We start from the raw sequence: 16,471 nt of genomic DNA, 5'->3' as shown, positions 1-16,471 counted from the left end.
GTTTTGTCTTTAGGATGCACTAGTCTCTGTCTAAGGGTGTTGTTTGGTTTGAAATGTACTGGGATTTTGTGTTTGGAGGAAATACTCCAAAGTTTTTCAGAGAATCCAGGCACATATGGGATGGCATTGTTTTTACGTTTAATCTTCTTGCTGTTAAGTTCTGCTGCGTGTCTTTTGAATTTCCTTGCTGATATGACAAATGCCCAGTTTGGGGACAGGTTTGGAGAGCATCTTTAATGTGTTTCTGTTCTTTGTGTTTCCCTGTTGTAAGATTCTGATGTCTGAAAGTTTGTGTTCCAGTGGGTGGTGTGAGCCAAAGTGGCTTATTTTAATGAATATTGACTTGCAGGTAAAGATTTTTCAAAACCTTGTTCATGAGCCTTTTTTTTTTTTAGTAATTTTGTTATTTTTATTCTAATGGGGAAACATATTTATTCAATTTATCCTGAAAAATTAACCACTTGTGAAACAAGATACACAACCCATAACATGTAAAATAGTTTATTTTTGTAAATGTTTCTAAATTCAATTCCACAAAATCCAAACCTCATACTCTGTACACTTCAAAAGGCATTTTCAAAAATAAACGACAATAAAAGAAGGAAAAAAAAAAACAAAATGAAGAAATTCTCAACTACTTTACACGACCAAGAAAATGTAGCACAAACACACTGGCAGGATGTCGTATCATACAAGAGAAGAAAAATATCCAAGAAACAATTTTGTTACAACCATTCATTGAGAAAATATATACAATTGAGTTTTCAGAAAGTTAAAAAAATACATGCCATATACATTACAAGTTCTAAGACTGTCTGCAAAATTTTACAGTCGACTTGAAATTGTGCACGCAAAAACTCGTCTGTTTCTAAGCCTGTGACTTGTGAAGTGTCAGTATATAAGAAATATTTCTGATTAAGCAGAACGCTGTTTCTGTCCCAGGAGAAGGCAGAACAACCTTCTGTTCCGCATACAATTCTCTCTGTCACACACTGGTTCATCTACATTATAAGATTAGATGTTTGCACCTTTTCCCCCCCAAAATGTAAAGTAAAAACACTTTGCTGCTTTTATTCATGATAAAAAGTTAAAAAGCTGTTTTTTTTTTTGTTTTTTTCTTTTTTGCTGGGGATGGGTGGGTGGGGGTTAACTCCTAATTCACAGTTCTTTAAAATCGGACCTGATTAACAGCAGACAGATCACAATGATCTTACTCTCTGAAGTCTCTTGTTTTTATAAATTCTGTAACCAATAACTCGTTTGTCAACAAAAATATTTCTTTCGAGTGGTCAAAGTATGTGTAAGTCACAAAAAAAAAAAAAATCACTACGCTACAATACCTTACTTTTAATACAACAAAAATACTTTGTGAATTATTGTGGTTATTTTACAAATTCTGTACAGAATAATCATAATATATACTCTCAAACTGAAATAACGTCCATCTTAAATAAATTTCAATGACAAATAAAAACAAAAACAGTTTTAAAAACACCCAAACATCAAGAAGGTTAAGGTAGTATTTGGTCGGTTATTCCTATAGTTTTCTTTATATACATTTGTACAAAAGTAACAGCATGTCTTCTTCAATCTTCAGAAACAATAGCCTTCTTTACCTCAATCTCGTCATTTTGGAGAATAAAATTCACTCACTCAGTAATAAATACAAAAAAAAAAAAACCTCTCAAAATCCACACAAATCACATGACGGAGACCTATGATACAGCTGACTCATGGAATCAAGTATTTAAACGTTTTTCTGTGTGTATGTTTTTGTTTCTTTTCTTTTTTTGTTTCGTTTTTTTTTTCTCCTTTTTTTTATTTTTTTTTTAGTGCAAGTTAATATTCCCTTCACGGTATTCATTGCTGTACATTCCTCATTCAGTGATGTCTACATTTAGTCTAACGGCATACATTATTATATAACAAAAGGGCCTGCCCTTAGTTAGCAGTAAGGCCGCACCCTGCACAGTGCTTTCTCATTCGCTGGTGGATTCTGCACCCCCCCATGTACACCACAGATAAACTAGCAGATACATACAGACAGATGGAGGCTCTGCGTTTCCACTAAAGCCTCTTCTACATATGGCACGAGTCACATCCTGCTACCGTGTTGGATTTTTTTCTTTTCCACCCCATGATCCTGATGAACTAACCTTTAACCCTTCTCTTTTGTTAAAACGCCTTCAGTGTGGAGGGGTGGAGTTATGTCCCCCCCCCTCACTCGGCCAAGTGAGGAATGGTTTAGATGTTTAGCTCAGTTTATCCACTTCCTGCACTCAGGAGCTCGGCAATGGCAAGCAATCTTGTGCTGGCCTTCAATGGCGTCGAACTGATAGTCAAAACACAGCTGAAAAACAAAGGTGGAACATATGATCTGTTTAAACACTGACAATTATGAACGTTTATTTACAGTCTGTTGACACACCCACCTCCTCTCCTTTTTCGACCCTTCGAATGCAGCTGATGATGATTTTGTAGCCTCTTTCAAAGGTGACCACCTCCGCCACACAGTTGGGGGCACAGGAATGATTGATGTATCTGAAGAAGAAAACAGAAAATTATGAGGTTTTTTCTTCCTTATGCTAACCTTTTTTTTAAAGAGCAGTTCTGAAACCTGTTTTCAGTGTTGAGCTGTGGAAACATTGGTTAATGTTGGTAGGTAGAGGATTGCACCACTCCAATCACATATACCCACAACCAGATGTAGTAAGACGAATCACTAATACCCCATTTACACTACCCTTTTGAAACCCTGCTGAGATCGGTCTGAGCACGATAACAGAGAAAACTGATGAGTGTAAATGGCACAAAAAACTGTTCGGACCGTGCCAGACACAACCCAACCAGACTAAACTGGTACTAGATCATCAGTACGGCTCAGATCTGGCATGGTTCTAAGATAACAAAGAGCCCAGGAGGAGACCACCTCATCTCCAAAATCATGAAAATTTAGAGATTCATAAAACTACAAGCTTCCCTACATTGCCACATGATTTCCAGTGATGATTCTGCTTTGCAGTGTGAGGAACCTCAACATTTGGTCGTTGTTTTCTGTGTCTGTAAGCCCTGATTAGACTATCAATTTTTCGTATCCACTTCCCAAAATCCCAGTCTGTCAATTAAATTTACCAAAGGCTCTTCAGCTGACGCTCCGCAAACAACAAAATATCACAAAATAATCAAACTTCCTGAATGTTACGGGCGCCGCCGTGTTGATTTGCTTGTTTCCGTCTAGAGAGCAGTAGTACCGCAGGTCGTCACTAGGAGGCGAGGAACCGTGCTAGAGTGATGTGTAAATGGTTGTAAGGAACCAAGACCGGAACGGATCCAAGCTCAGTCAGAACTCAGAGGTTAGTGTAAACGGGGCTTAAGAGTGTGAGAAGCAAACGTAGAATGATCTAGAAACGGCTTCCTTAAATACGGTCATTTGGGGCCGGTTACAAGCATCTCTGATTTAACACACCTGAGTCAAATAATTAGTTAGACATCCAGACTGCAGGCTGAGGTCATCCAGAAATCTGATTCAGATGCGGAAGCAGAGACGTGACATCAAGGGTCGAAGCTGAAGCTACGATCATTTTAACAACTGTTTTACGAACATTCGGATGATAATTTTTCCCAGAACGTTTTGTTCAACCCAACATTCCTGAGCAGAACAAGATGCTCAGATTGCAGCCTGTGTTCTTCCAGCCTGATGGGAGCCTTTCTCAGCTGTTGCACGGAAACAGAGTTCAGATCCCTCAGCATCCAGATTAAATGTATAACATTTACAGTTTGGGACCTGAAACAAACCAGCTTACCAGAACAAACCAATAAACCCTTGTTTACTGATAAAGCTTCCTGTTGTTTGAGTGTATTAATGCTATAGCTTATCCAGATTTAATTAACAATAATGGTCTCTTTTGTTTTTTTTTCCTAATTCAGAAAAAAAACAAGTAGAAATGTCGAACTAAAAACAAAATGAACAAAAACACAGGCGTGAAAATAACAGACATAATTGGTTGAATTCCAGACCTTGCCAGCCCGCCACTTTGAGTGGCATCCACGACATGTTCGCTGTCGATGCGGAACATGAACACCGCTCGGTTCTGTGAGGCAATATAAAGGAAAATCTTACTTTCAATTGAAAATCAAGACAAAAGCTGCTTTATTGTGTCTTTGTTTTATTTCTTACCTGAGATCTGTAAACCTTGGTCTTCCTGATGGCAACCTCATTTCGGAGGACAGTTCCATTGTACTCAATCACCATGGTTTGTTTTTCGATGTCTCTAGCAGCAAACAGCCCAAGGCCCTGTGCAGAAATCATCATTTAATGGATTCCAATGAGAATCAACAACAATAAAACTGGGGTTATTCATGCATACATGCATTCATTCAAATTTGTTAATGTCACAAACTTATATCTTTACATCTACAGTAAGTTTGATACAATAATGTGGACTGGCAACTGCAGAAAGCCCTGTTATACCAGCATGCTAACACATAGAACAAGAAACTGGAGAAAACAAAGATCAACTAATAATATTTCCATTGCTTTATTCAGATTTGAACATAATGTTCATTTTTCATTGGTTTTAACCAACTACTGAAATCCCCAACCTTGTTAAATCCACACCTTCTTATAAGCTAGTAGTAAATAATCTAAGGGCTTTATTTTAATCTCCTTATCAATGAAAGAACAGACCTAATGTAAAAACCAAGGTTGACAGGTTGAATATTTAATAAATGAAAAAGATATATTTTAGGAGTAAATTATTGTAAAACAAGATGAACCTATTGGGATTGTTTAAACCATATTATGGAACATTTGGAGGCTCTAAATCTAGACGAGTAAAAAAATATTATTTATACACCAGAATTCATTTGTATGTGTTTTCATTTGTTATTTACATTTTAAACAGTGTATATTTTCATAAGTGAAACAATAGTGATGAGGGCTACGGATCCAGCAATTGGTCAAAGGCGCTGACTGCTTGGTTATGTTGCATTTGCAGTTAAATCAGGTTTTTTTTTTTTTTTTTTTTTTTTTTTAGATCTTTAGAAATCCAGTAAATCAGCAGCTTAAATGAAGGGAGGTTTACTCACCTGGATGCGGGAGCGAGCCAGATAGACATTACTCCTCCACTCGCTCTTCATCCAGCGGTACTGGGAGGACCTGGGATGCACTACTGGAGTCTTGCTATGAGGGACGCCACCTTCTCCTTGGGCCACGTTTTGATTTGACCTGGCACTGCTGCTCGACACAACCTGTGGTTGGGGCCTACATTTTTTAAGCAAAATGACAAAAAAGGACAAATCAGATTCTGCCTTGTTGACAGCATCCTGTAAACGTTTCTTCTGTTCATAGATATTTCTTTCATGCTTACTAGACATTCAATTACTTTGGCAAACTTTTTTTTTTTATCCAACCAATGACTAATAATTGTCTTTTGAGATTCTGCTAGATGGTAGCAGATACATCACCATTACCACAGCAGCTAATAGGAATAAGAAATAGATTTAAGATTTCATCCGAATATTTTGATGCATTTAATCACAATGATGAAAAGTGAGTTTGCTATTTCTTCCTTTCTGCAGTCGGAGGCCAATAAACACAATTTCTGCTCTAAAAGTAAAACGTTTGTAAAACACATCCTTTGAGCAGATTTCGGTTCATTGCTGGCACTGAATAGAATAGAATTGAATAGAAAATCCCTTTATTGTGCCACAATGGGGAAATTCAAGTGTTTACAGCAGCAAAAACATTACAGAAAAAAATTGTCACACAAATGTGGACCTTATAAAAATGTATAAGAATAACATAATAGTGAAGAGTTAAAAGATTAACAATAAAATACTGTAAAGTGTTTTAACACTTGAAACTGTGCACCTGGAGAATAAAACAACCAATATACAGACAGCTATGGACATTTTTACAGGAATGGATATTGGAAAAGAGCAGGAACATCAGAGATGTGCAAATTACAGCACAGTCGTGCAAGCAGACACACTGATTGCATGTGACATCGTGGCAAAAGTAATGTATCCGATTCTGCACCTTTGGCCTCATCTTATATGCACTATTCTAAATAGTAGTGCAAGTCCCACATTCTTACAGACTCAATTTTATGTTTAACAAAATGTATAATTCTCCCAGTCTTAGACAACAGACCTAAAAGCTAACTTCACTCGGCTACCTTATGACCAGCGTTGTGTGGGAGGAGCTTGTTCTTGGCTCTGCGCGTGCACACCCAGCTGGATTGAACATGAGAGGTAATTCCACCAGAGGGTTGCGGCCATAGCGGAAGGAGTAGCTGCTGCAGGCCTCCACCCCTGGGAGCTGCAGCAAAAAAAAAGAAAAAAAGAAAAATGAAATTGAGACACTCGTCGGCAAACGGATATTTTACAACAACAGGAATCAAACTAGAGCAACAAACCGATTCAGTGATTCTGGTGACTGCTGGGACTGTGAGTCCAAACAGATCTTCTCCTTTCAGATAAACGGGGAAGAGCCTCAGAGTGCCCGTCTCTGCTCGTTTCTCAGCAACTGGACCAAGCACTTTATCCCAAACTCCTATTTTAAAAAGGCAAATAAACACAAGCTGCTAAGCAAAGAAACCAACTCCCCGCAAGACAGGGTGAATTATCCTCCCTTTACCTTTAGGAGAGGTGTCGGTCAGGATCAAGTCTTGGTAGCCTTGCTCAACGACTCTGATCATGAACTCTGGAAGCCCGTCATTGTCTTCAACTGAACAGACATAGCGGCAACGGCGGTTGCCATGGCGCATGCTCCAGTAGATACGACAGGCCTCGTAGCCCACGGGAAAGATGGTGGTTGATGAGTGGAAGGCAGACATCTGTAACGGGGTGAGCTGTCCTATTGCGTGCAGCACCAGGCTTCCCACTCTGAACGTGTAGCCCAACTCGGGCTGTTGAACGGCAGTGGCAATCTGTCGCACTTCGTCTCGTTGAACATAGACACGTCGGAACACAGCGAAGCAGCGCAGCTCGTGCTCCAAGGCCTGCCCTGCTGTTCCCCGGGGCCTGTGGGCGTGACAGAGCATGGTCTTGTCTTTGAAGAACGTGCACTGAGCCTGCAGAGCGCAGGTAAAATGGTAGACGTTAGTACAGCGCAGGCGGTGGCAGCCGCTGGTGGCGCCGGTCTGCTGGCAGTAGGCGCAGCGGATGCTCTGACCACGACGCAGCGCCAACTCCACGTTGATGAGGGCGCCAGCTTGCGTCTCATACACCTCAGTTGACCACAGAGCACAGTTTAGGTGAACCCACACATCAAGGTCTAGATTTAGCAGCCTGGCCGGGCCATCGGTGATCCCATCACCAAACTGGTGGCAGAAACAGCACCGCCTCTTATCTTTGAGAGAAGACGGAGGGCGCAGCGATGCTCCTAGTTTCTTTAGAAGCTCATCGATCTTATCTTCCTCTGGCAGCTGCGAATTCATTCTCGAAGGCATAACCACCTGAACAGTCCACTTTCTCCAGCGGAGTCCCTTCTGTCTCTTCCCCTGGTGCCAGCCGTCATGCGACCTCGGCCGGGCTTTGAGCTTCACCGTCACTTTGAGGGCATCAGATTTGGACTCAGCTTTGGGTGTTTCTCCGGCTGTAGGGAAGGGGATGGGAGGAGTGGAGGGGGGGGACTGTTTGGGCTGCAGCTGGGCGAGGCAGTGAACGTCCAGGGAGGACATGTTGTTACTGTACTGATGCTGAGTTTTGCAGAAACTCTCACTTTGCTCAGAAGCGGGGAGAAGCGACATGGACTCCTAAAAACATCAGACCAAATATGGTTAACATTTTCCCATCTGAACTGAGTGTGTTTATAATGTACAGGTTAGATCTGTACCCACCTTTGCTTCTGTGGTTGATCGGGACTGAGGTGATGATGAGGAACAGTAGAGAAGAAAACAGCCCTGGCTGCAGAAGACTAGGTTTTCATCTGATCTCAAACGGCTCTCATATTCCTAATGATAAGAAACAATAACACATTTAACAGGTTAAATTCAGCATATACCACCTTAAAAAACGAATGAAATGCAGACCTGAAATAGCATACCTTACCCTGTCAGAAGACCTGAGACTGATTTAACTGCAGAGGGGAGGATTTATGATATAAGGTATGTTCAGTATTACTGCAGTGATGCTGGCCTTCACTATGAAAGCAGCTAATAATTTATATTCAATGGTCAATAAACCTGCCCTTGAACCATCTCCATTCAACACTAGAAAACATTTCTAAATCAATATGAAGCAGCCTGATATTATGCATTTTTTCTGAGCTGAGATCTCAATTAAGTGTCTGGTTTCCAGCAGCATGAATTACCAGCCCGCCGAGCGTTGCTGATTTCAAAAGAAAGGGAGACATGTTTTCAACTTATCAGCAAAAGGGGAAGGACAAGAATCCTGTGAAGGTTTTCAAACATCACTTCTTAAATAAAAGCGGCATCAAAAGTTAGCAAAACACCAAAACACAGAACAAGGACGATGGTTTGTTCTTGACAAACCAGGCTTTTTTTTGTTAATGCAAGATGAGAGCAAACATCTTCTGCTCTGTGTGTTCGGTACCTTCATGTGAGCAGGGAGATCTTTGATGGATTTCTGGACTCCATTTCCCAAAACCACCACTTTACAGTGGCAGCACCAGTGGGGTTTACATCCAGGGCTGGCAGGGATCTTATGGTCAGGTCCTCGAGCTACAGCAGCACCTGAGGCAACAAATGTCCATTTTTAAAATTTACTTTGACATTAATAACAATATTCACTGATTTGTTCTGTAACGATACATAGGATTATTGGCATGAGGGTCATCAACAGCATCCGTTATTTTTACAAGCTAGATCCAGATTATCAAGTTTGAATTTGGTGTAAATAATGTTTAATCTCACAGAGTTAAACTTCAGATATTCTTCAGAAGTCAGCAGAGGAACCAAACCTCTGCAGCCTGAAGAAAGCTTCTGGTTCCATCTTGAGATGGACCAGTTGAGCTGTTTTAGTCATACAGAAAATTTTGAAACTTTTTAATGCATATATTGATAGAGCTGCACTCAGAAATATGGAAAGATTCATACAGCATTTCATAGAATGAAAAGGAGCCACTTCAAACTTATAGGCGCCCCAGAACCCACAGTCCTCAATCAACTGTTAGACTGGAGGACGCTGGAACAGCAGAGTTATGGTCGACAGCGGCCATGACATACAGATCAACATCTTATGACTAGACTGACATTTACAGCTGCCTTTATGACAACCTGAACGCTTTCTGCATGGTCAGAGGAGCTGAAAACTGACCTATCCTGCCACAGTCTGAGGATGAAAGTTTTAAAAGCGTCAAGATGACCCCATAACAAGCTGCGGCCATCAGCTTGTTGTTATGCTAGCAGAAGGTTGCTGGTGCAATTCTGCAGCTGAGTGTTATGATCGTATAGTCCTGCCTCCTGCCCTGTGATTGGTCCCACCATATCATACGGTGGACTGAATTACGTTCCATGTAACCGTAAAGCAGACATACAGATCCTATTAGTGACTGTGACTCAGTGGGTAGAGCAGTCATCTTACTATTAAAAGGTTTAGGGTTCTTCACCTGTTCACGTGTTGGTGGACCTTTAAGCAACGCACTTAGCCCAAAGTTTCCCACTGATTTGAGTATCAGTGTGTTAATATGTGTGATTAGCTGATTGTGGCTGCTGTGTTAAGACTTTGGTCAGTATGACCAGTATGTCAGCATGGAATAGAGCTAAATAACTTCAGTGCATTTACCATTAACGAGCTGATTATTGGTGAAAGGAGGACATTAAGACTTTCCAATTGAAACTTTTGAATGTATATTAAATATGCTTAACAATCATGCCTGCTGCAAAAACAGCATGAGTTCAAACATTTCTAATAAGAGGAGCGGCCAATTCTCCTTCATCATTCATCAAAGGACCTTCTATTTAATAAAACGGTAGTAAGCTGGTAGAGAAGTTATACAGTTATAAACTGATGTGGATGTTTAAGATGATCCCTCAGTAAAACCCCTGTTTAATCTGTTTACCTCCCTTACCTGGGCTATTAGGATGGAAATGGAAAGGATGTGCCTGCTGCTGCTGCATCATTCCCTGTGGACCAACGGGCCGCATCATCTGTCCAGGCCGACCGTGGAGCACTGCATGGTCTCCCTGTCCGTGGAAGAACATGGGAGGCCGCTGCTCCATACCATGGGGACCCATCCTTGGACCCATAGACATAGGAGGCCTGTCAGGCGTGCTGCTGACCTCATAGCTGCTGGGGATCTTCACACAAAGGAGCTCTGAAATGGCAGCTACTACACCTGTGATGTTCTACGAGAGAGAGGCACATACAATCTTTATTACAAACTGTCAACCAGAAGATTGCCCATTGAACTCTATCGTCTCTAAAGCCCAATTATGAGCGTTTGGTTTGTAGTCATCCTGTTAGCAGATTATGACTACTGCAGATTTGACGTGACGATGCAAAAGAAGTGGAAAACTGCATTTCTGGCAGCAGCCATCCAGTCAGTTTACCTCAGCTGCAGCTGGTCTCAGTGTGATAGCAACAGAAACCAGCCCTTGTTTGGAGTCATTAGACATGGGGCCAAAGGGGGAGCCGAAGAACATCGAAGGTTCAGTCTTGATGTCCTGCAGTTTGACCTCTGACCCTGAGGGGTTTAAGAAAACAACACCAGAGAAGAACATGAATGAATAAAACATTGCTGCGTTCAGATAAGGAACAAAGTGCAACATTTGGCCTTAAACCCTCAGTGATAAAACTACCTGTGGAATTGTAATGAATTCTGTTTGACTGATTGAATTATGGAGGTGGGTGTGGGTGTTTACCTTTCCCATCAGGGGCAGGGAGCATGGGGAGAACAGGAGACAAGCATGGAGACGGTGGCTCTTCCTTCACCAGAGACAGGTCTGGGTAACGGCTGATCTCCATGCCAACCACGCTCTCAGGAGAAGAGGAGGGGACAAAGCTATCCGGTGAATCCCTGTCCTTGCAAGGCTCCTGTCCTCTGTTACTGTTATATAAAATAAAGTACAACTGTCAAAAACCACACAGCGGGAATAAATAATCCACATATAAATGACTTATTAATCCATTACCTGAGCTCCTCCTGGTTGTTATGAGGCGGAGTGGGAAGAGAAGCTGGAACATCTACAGTTTTTGGTCCCTGAGCGATGGCGCGAGCTAACAGATCCTCCTCAGCTCTGAATGGGACATGCAGCGGCTTCGGCACCAGACCTTTGGAGACTAATTTACGGAAAAATAACTTCCATTAGGTAACAACAGCATACACATTGTTTAAATAGTTAACTAAATCTTCTGGATCATTTTTGGAAGAAATAAAAACATTTGATGATTTGTACGTTATTTCCCAAGGCTTCTAATTGAATTCTTCTGTATTTCGAAATGAACTTCAGTATATTGTATACATATTTTCATTATAAAACACAGAAGTACATAACTTGAAAGTAGAAGAACCATAACAGGTTTCTGAAATATTTTTTTGAGAATAAAAATATAATAAAATGTGTGCATGTATGCAGCACAGTTTCCTGGATTTATTTTGGTCCCTCTATTAGCAGATAAGAGTCTAACTGGGTCCAACTTAACCTCAGTATAAATTCCACATCTACAAAATCACCAGGAAAACATTGTTTACCTAAGCTAGCAGAAGTAGCCAAGATGTGGTAACTGTAGAAACTGTAAAGAGCAGCAGTTCAGATTGGAGAAACTGGTCTTTATTGAAGAATTAAAAAGGAGGCGACTGAAAAAGGAAAGCAAATGGAAATGCTGTTCTTCAGTTTGCTACAAGCTATGGTAGGAAAACCCAGCAAGCAAGATTTTTTTTTTTAAGGTCAAAATGGAAGATAGCAGGAGTTAAGCAAAACAAACAGAGCACATAAACATGAAGCATAGCTCTCAGAGAATCAGGCTTTGATGAGCTTTGCCTTCAGCAGGTAAAAGCAAGCTGGTCAGAGTTAATAAGGAGAAATAAGAGACGCTTCTGGATGAAAAGCTATCAAAGGCTACCAGAGACTGAGCTGTGGTTTACCCTCAGCAGGATAATGGCTCTAAACATACAGCCACAGAAAGGTTTAATCAACTGTTTCACAAACTAGAAGAACAATTTTCTCTTTTTAAAATATCCAGGTTAGTAGTAACATAAAAATAAAAACTGTTCAACTTTTTCAACAGATTTTCACAACAGCTTTATACTTTTTCTTCCTCTTCAAAGTCTTGCACTGCTTCAATAAATACATTGAAGATCGCAGGTAAATGTCGAAGACATGACTGCTAAACGCTCACCCATGGCAGCAGCTTTAGTAGCCAGCTCTTCAGTGGTAGCAAAGCCGTTGATCATTTTCTGTCGATTCACAGGTGGTGGGGTTGGAGGGAGAGACGCTGGTGGTGTTGGTGGATTGCTCAGGTTATTCTGCTGCAGAGTCAGAACCAATGATAAGTAAGCAAACATTTTAATATTGATGAACTAAACACAAACTCTGATATTGAAAAAAAAAATTCTCACCTTATAAGCCAACTGGGAGTAATAATCAGAGACTCCATCCAGTGAGGCACTGCCGAAAGTACCGGATAAAAGGTTTTCTCCATTGAGCTGCCCGCTGCCGTACGGAGCAAAGTGGGCAAAGTTCACTCCAATCAATGGCTCCATGAGGGGAAGCAAGGAAAGCTGCTGTGTGAAGATAGAGCAACAACAATTGGGAGGCTGATGATAGGAATGGGAATCAGAAGGCTTGTTTTTTTTTTTTTTTCATTTTTTTTAAGAATGAATAAACTAAATTATCAAATTTAATTTCAGGGCGTCATGGCTGTACACCATAATAATCCAAATATGTGTCTTTGGCTAATTAATTACTATAACTTAGTTTTTAAATTCAATCGCTAAGACGAATCAACTTTTTGAGCATTTTCTGATTTATTAAGATGTAATTTTAACATTTACACACAAGAGGTGCATCAATTCTTCTATAGATATTTTAGCTGTTTGAGGACAAAAGTGAAACGAAGAGAGAAAATAATCTTACTTGTTTGATTTGAGTCATAACGGTGTCAGGACCTGAATGTATCAGCTGCCTGTCATCTCCTTCTTTCTTCCTCTTTTTGTAGCGGGAAGCAGGCTTCTCCCCTCCCTTCGGAGGCCTCTTGTTCCTCCCTTTCTTCTTGTCTTGCTCGGGGAGCAGAGAGCTGGGGAACTCAGAGGTTCCATCAGAGAAAGCCTGAAGGTAGAAAAAAGGTTGCATGAAATGTTTTGGTGAAACCTAAAGCTGATCTGTTATGTTTGGATCCCTGACTGCCTCTGAGTGACTGTTTACCACCACATCAGTGATCTACGAACACAAACACTGACCCCGTTGCTGTCTATGGAGCTCTGCCTCAGCAGGGTTTTGCAGTCTGAGGGTTCCTCCTCTTCAGAGCGAAGGCCGTCGTCTGCCCTCTGCTGGGACAGTCCAGGTGGAGGAGTGCTCTTGTTCTTCAGCAGGTGTTTCAGCAGTTCATTGCCAGCCTCTCCCTTGTTTGGACTTTGTCCAGCAGGGAATGGCGACATGTTCCCTTTGTTTCTCTCTTCCTTCACAGAGTTCATGTCTGAGTTGATGGGCCCTTCGTTCGGCCCTTGGCATTCGGTGGCATCAGTCTGCTCTAGCTTGATGTTACTGAGGATTCTCTCGTGCTCCTGAGCCTGGGTCCTTGACGCATCTGACGCTGGAGTAGGTTGTCCACACTGTCCTCCAGAAAGTTGCCTCTCAAGCTCTGAATGACTTGGTGTCGATGACCCCAGTAAAGGAGACCGGGACAGGTCCTGCTCTCCAAAGAGGTGTGTGTTTCTGGTTGGTGTGGAGGAGGTGTCAGAGACGCAAGGCGTGAGAGGAGCTGTGAGGTCTGAGTGTGGAGTTGATGGGGTCTTGACTGAATCAGCGTCATCGTCTTTCTTCTTTTTGCGGCTCCTTTTCTTTTTCCCTTTCTCATCGGGAATGATGTTGGAATACAGCTGTATAAGCGACTGGCCCGAGCCTGGGAAGTTGGATGGCAGAGGAGTGGCAGAATCGCCCCCAAAAGGAGGACCCTCTCCGGGCATCTGAGGCATCATTCCTGGTCCACCAAACTGCCGAGGCCTCGGTTGAGCATGTGGAAAGTTAGGTCCTTGTACAGCAACACCGTCGGGCCCTAAACCTGGCCCCATATCAGGGGGCATCATCCCATTGCCCATCATAGGTCTTCTGTCAGCCTGAATGAAGGTTCCAGGCAGGGAGCCCATGCTACGCTGCATGCCCTGCTGCTGGGGGAACATTGGTCCAAGTTGTTGCGGTTGCTGCAGAGGGCCCCTCTGAGGTTGCATGAAGTCTTGCGGTAGCTCCGAATTAAAAAACGGCATCTGAGTGAGAGGTGCGTCTGGTGCCATCATCCCTTGCTGCTCCATTTCCATACGATGCTTCAGAGCTCTTTGACGCTCCACTTCCTGCATGAGCTGCACTCTCTGCCTCTCCTGCTGCTCCCTTAGCCTCTCCCTTCTCTCGCGCTCCTGGAAACCTTCGCTAAAGGGGTTGTTGTCATCAAACTTCACACCGCTCGCCTGCATGGGTTTAACTGCGCCTGGCGGGGCGGGTGGGGCCTGGGGCTCAACAGGCATCTGAGGGTGCTGAGGGATGTTACCCACTGGCATTTGAAGGGGCTGAGCTGAACTTGGAGCAGGAGCCTGAGGCGGCATCATGGGAGGCATCCCTGGTCCACCCATAGGCATAGGAGCACCAGGATGCCAGCCAGGCGGCGGGTTGGGCATTCGTGGCGGTGCGTTTGGTTGGCCAGGGTGAAGAGGCATCTGCATCACGGGGTTCATGGGAGGCTGGACCATAGGCTGCCCACCAGGAACCATTGCATGATTGCCTGATCCTGGGTGAATAGCAGGCATGATGGGTGTCAGGTTGTTCTGCTGCTGTTTCACTCTGTACTCCTCGATGAGCTCAGCGTGCTCCTTCTGCTGCTTGCGAATCTGATGAAAAATAAAAATGGTCTCATCAATACCAGCAAATATATAGGGCTGCTACACATTTCCATCTATAAATAACTAAACCCCAAATCAAATATGTTTTCTGTAAATTTGGGGCCGTTTCAAGTATAAATATATTTATTAACACAACAAATATTGTTAATTTGAAAGAATCTAAGTACAATAAGTGAGACAAATCTCACTATTTGACTTAATAAACAGAATAAACCTGCACAAACTACAGGGTGGACAAATATTTGGTTGACAGACAGGTATATTTTGGACAGGAAGACATAGAAAAGGAGGTACAGTTTAAAAATAGATAGAAGAAAGACTGATGACTTAATAGATAATTGGATTTAACAAATGAATGAACAGAAAGATAAATATATGAAGGTTTAGGCAAAATCAGCAATAAATATATCAGAAAAGACTGAACCTGAGAAGGAGCACAGAGAGACAGGCGGATAAAAAGTCTGATAGATTAACTGGAAGTAGGCATGGAGGAATTGATACATGACTGATGGACAGATGAGTTTATGTAAAACCAAAAAAACAAAAGAATGGTCAGAAATGAAAGTCGGGAGTTTTTCCAATAGAGGAAACAAAAGAAGAAAGTTGGGAACTTTTTTTATACCACAGAAACTTAAACATGATTATATCAAATGCTGCATTTTTTATAATTTACAGGCTGTGCAGAAATCCTGTGGGTTGCATATGTAAGTGCAATTGTTTTTTACTGTTAGATAATATATAGGAAGATAAGATATAGGAATCATGACTTTATATGGATGTTTTAAATCACCAGATAACAGTAGAGATACTGTATGGTTTAAATTATTCTGTGTGGATGTTTTATAGGTTTGACAGGAAAGAATATAGATGTTACAGATGAATAGCCTCTTTAAAAGAAATCCACTCTCAGCTGCTAAATCTTTGCTTAGAGATCATATTCATAGTTTGGTGCTGCCTGCATGCAAAAGGTCAACACATAGTTCAGTAGTGGAGCTCAACAAGCCGAGCATTCACCTGCTCCAGTTGCTTCTGCACTACACCCTGCTGCTCTGTGACATGTTTGAGCTGCTCAGCGTCCTCCTCTGGGAACTCTCTGCCTGCTTTCTTAGCAGTTCTTTGCTTGGCAGACAGGGCTTTCTTAGACTTCCTGTGAGCTCCGATCTTTTCTTCTAGAAACTTCTGCTGCATTTGAAGTAGTTGCTGAGTCTCCTGTAGCCACTCCTCATACTGAGCCCTCTGAGGATTGTCTGAGGGAAGAAAGATGGCTGTTATCTTTGCACGCTTTACCGCATAAAAAAAACAAATTTCTTTTAATTTACAGTCACAACAGATCTTCAGAAAAATGATCCTGCAGAAAAGAAAAAAAAAAAAAGTTTTGGAAAACTTACTGACAAATCCTGGTCCGAAGTTTGGAGGATTTGGTCTTTGTACTTGGGTCAGTTTTCCATCCTGACA

General features: G+C 41.9%; 1 protein-coding gene across 11 annotated transcripts in view; it reads right to left on the bottom strand.

The window, feature by feature from the left end:
* Nucleotides 1-496: 496 nt before the first annotated feature.
* Nucleotides 497-16,471, bottom strand: part of kmt2c (lysine (K)-specific methyltransferase 2C) — an 87,306-nt gene continuing 71,331 nt past the window's right edge. For 10 of the 11 annotated variants that reach the window (XM_015372507.1, XM_015372515.1, XM_015372511.1 and 7 more), the window contains 20 exons: nucleotides 16,405-16,465; nucleotides 16,031-16,263; nucleotides 13,367-15,004; nucleotides 13,044-13,235; nucleotides 12,527-12,691; nucleotides 12,307-12,436; nucleotides 11,100-11,247; nucleotides 10,830-11,014; nucleotides 10,518-10,651; nucleotides 10,037-10,313; nucleotides 8,560-8,699; nucleotides 7,845-7,958; nucleotides 6,641-7,760; nucleotides 6,420-6,556; nucleotides 6,180-6,322; nucleotides 5,089-5,263; nucleotides 4,178-4,294; nucleotides 4,018-4,091; nucleotides 2,433-2,541; nucleotides 497-2,350 (listed from right to left, as the gene is read on the bottom strand). In XM_015372507.1, the coding sequence (XP_015227993.1) occupies nucleotides 2,258-2,350; nucleotides 2,433-2,541; nucleotides 4,018-4,091; nucleotides 4,178-4,294; nucleotides 5,089-5,263; nucleotides 6,180-6,322; nucleotides 6,420-6,556; nucleotides 6,641-7,760; nucleotides 7,845-7,958; nucleotides 8,560-8,699; nucleotides 10,037-10,313; nucleotides 10,518-10,651; nucleotides 10,830-11,014; nucleotides 11,100-11,247; nucleotides 12,307-12,436; nucleotides 12,527-12,691; nucleotides 13,044-13,235; nucleotides 13,367-15,004; nucleotides 16,031-16,263; nucleotides 16,405-16,465 (5,385 nt within the window). In that variant the 3' untranslated portion in view covers nucleotides 497-2,257. The remainder of the gene's footprint in view (nucleotides 2,351-2,432; nucleotides 2,542-4,017; nucleotides 4,092-4,177; nucleotides 4,295-5,088; nucleotides 5,264-6,179; nucleotides 6,323-6,419; nucleotides 6,557-6,640; nucleotides 7,761-7,844; nucleotides 7,959-8,559; nucleotides 8,700-10,036; nucleotides 10,314-10,517; nucleotides 10,652-10,829; nucleotides 11,015-11,099; nucleotides 11,248-12,306; nucleotides 12,437-12,526; nucleotides 12,692-13,043; nucleotides 13,236-13,366; nucleotides 15,005-16,030; nucleotides 16,264-16,404; nucleotides 16,466-16,471) is intronic. The other variant, XM_015372509.1, reaches the window with a different exon arrangement.

Source organism: Cyprinodon variegatus, unplaced genomic scaffold, assembly GCF_000732505.1.
Source record: "Cyprinodon variegatus isolate N-32 unplaced genomic scaffold, C_variegatus-1.0 Scaffold73, whole genome shotgun sequence".
Taxonomy (NCBI): domain Eukaryota; kingdom Metazoa; phylum Chordata; class Actinopteri; order Cyprinodontiformes; family Cyprinodontidae; genus Cyprinodon; species Cyprinodon variegatus.
This window is presented reverse-complemented; position numbering and strand designations above follow the sequence as displayed.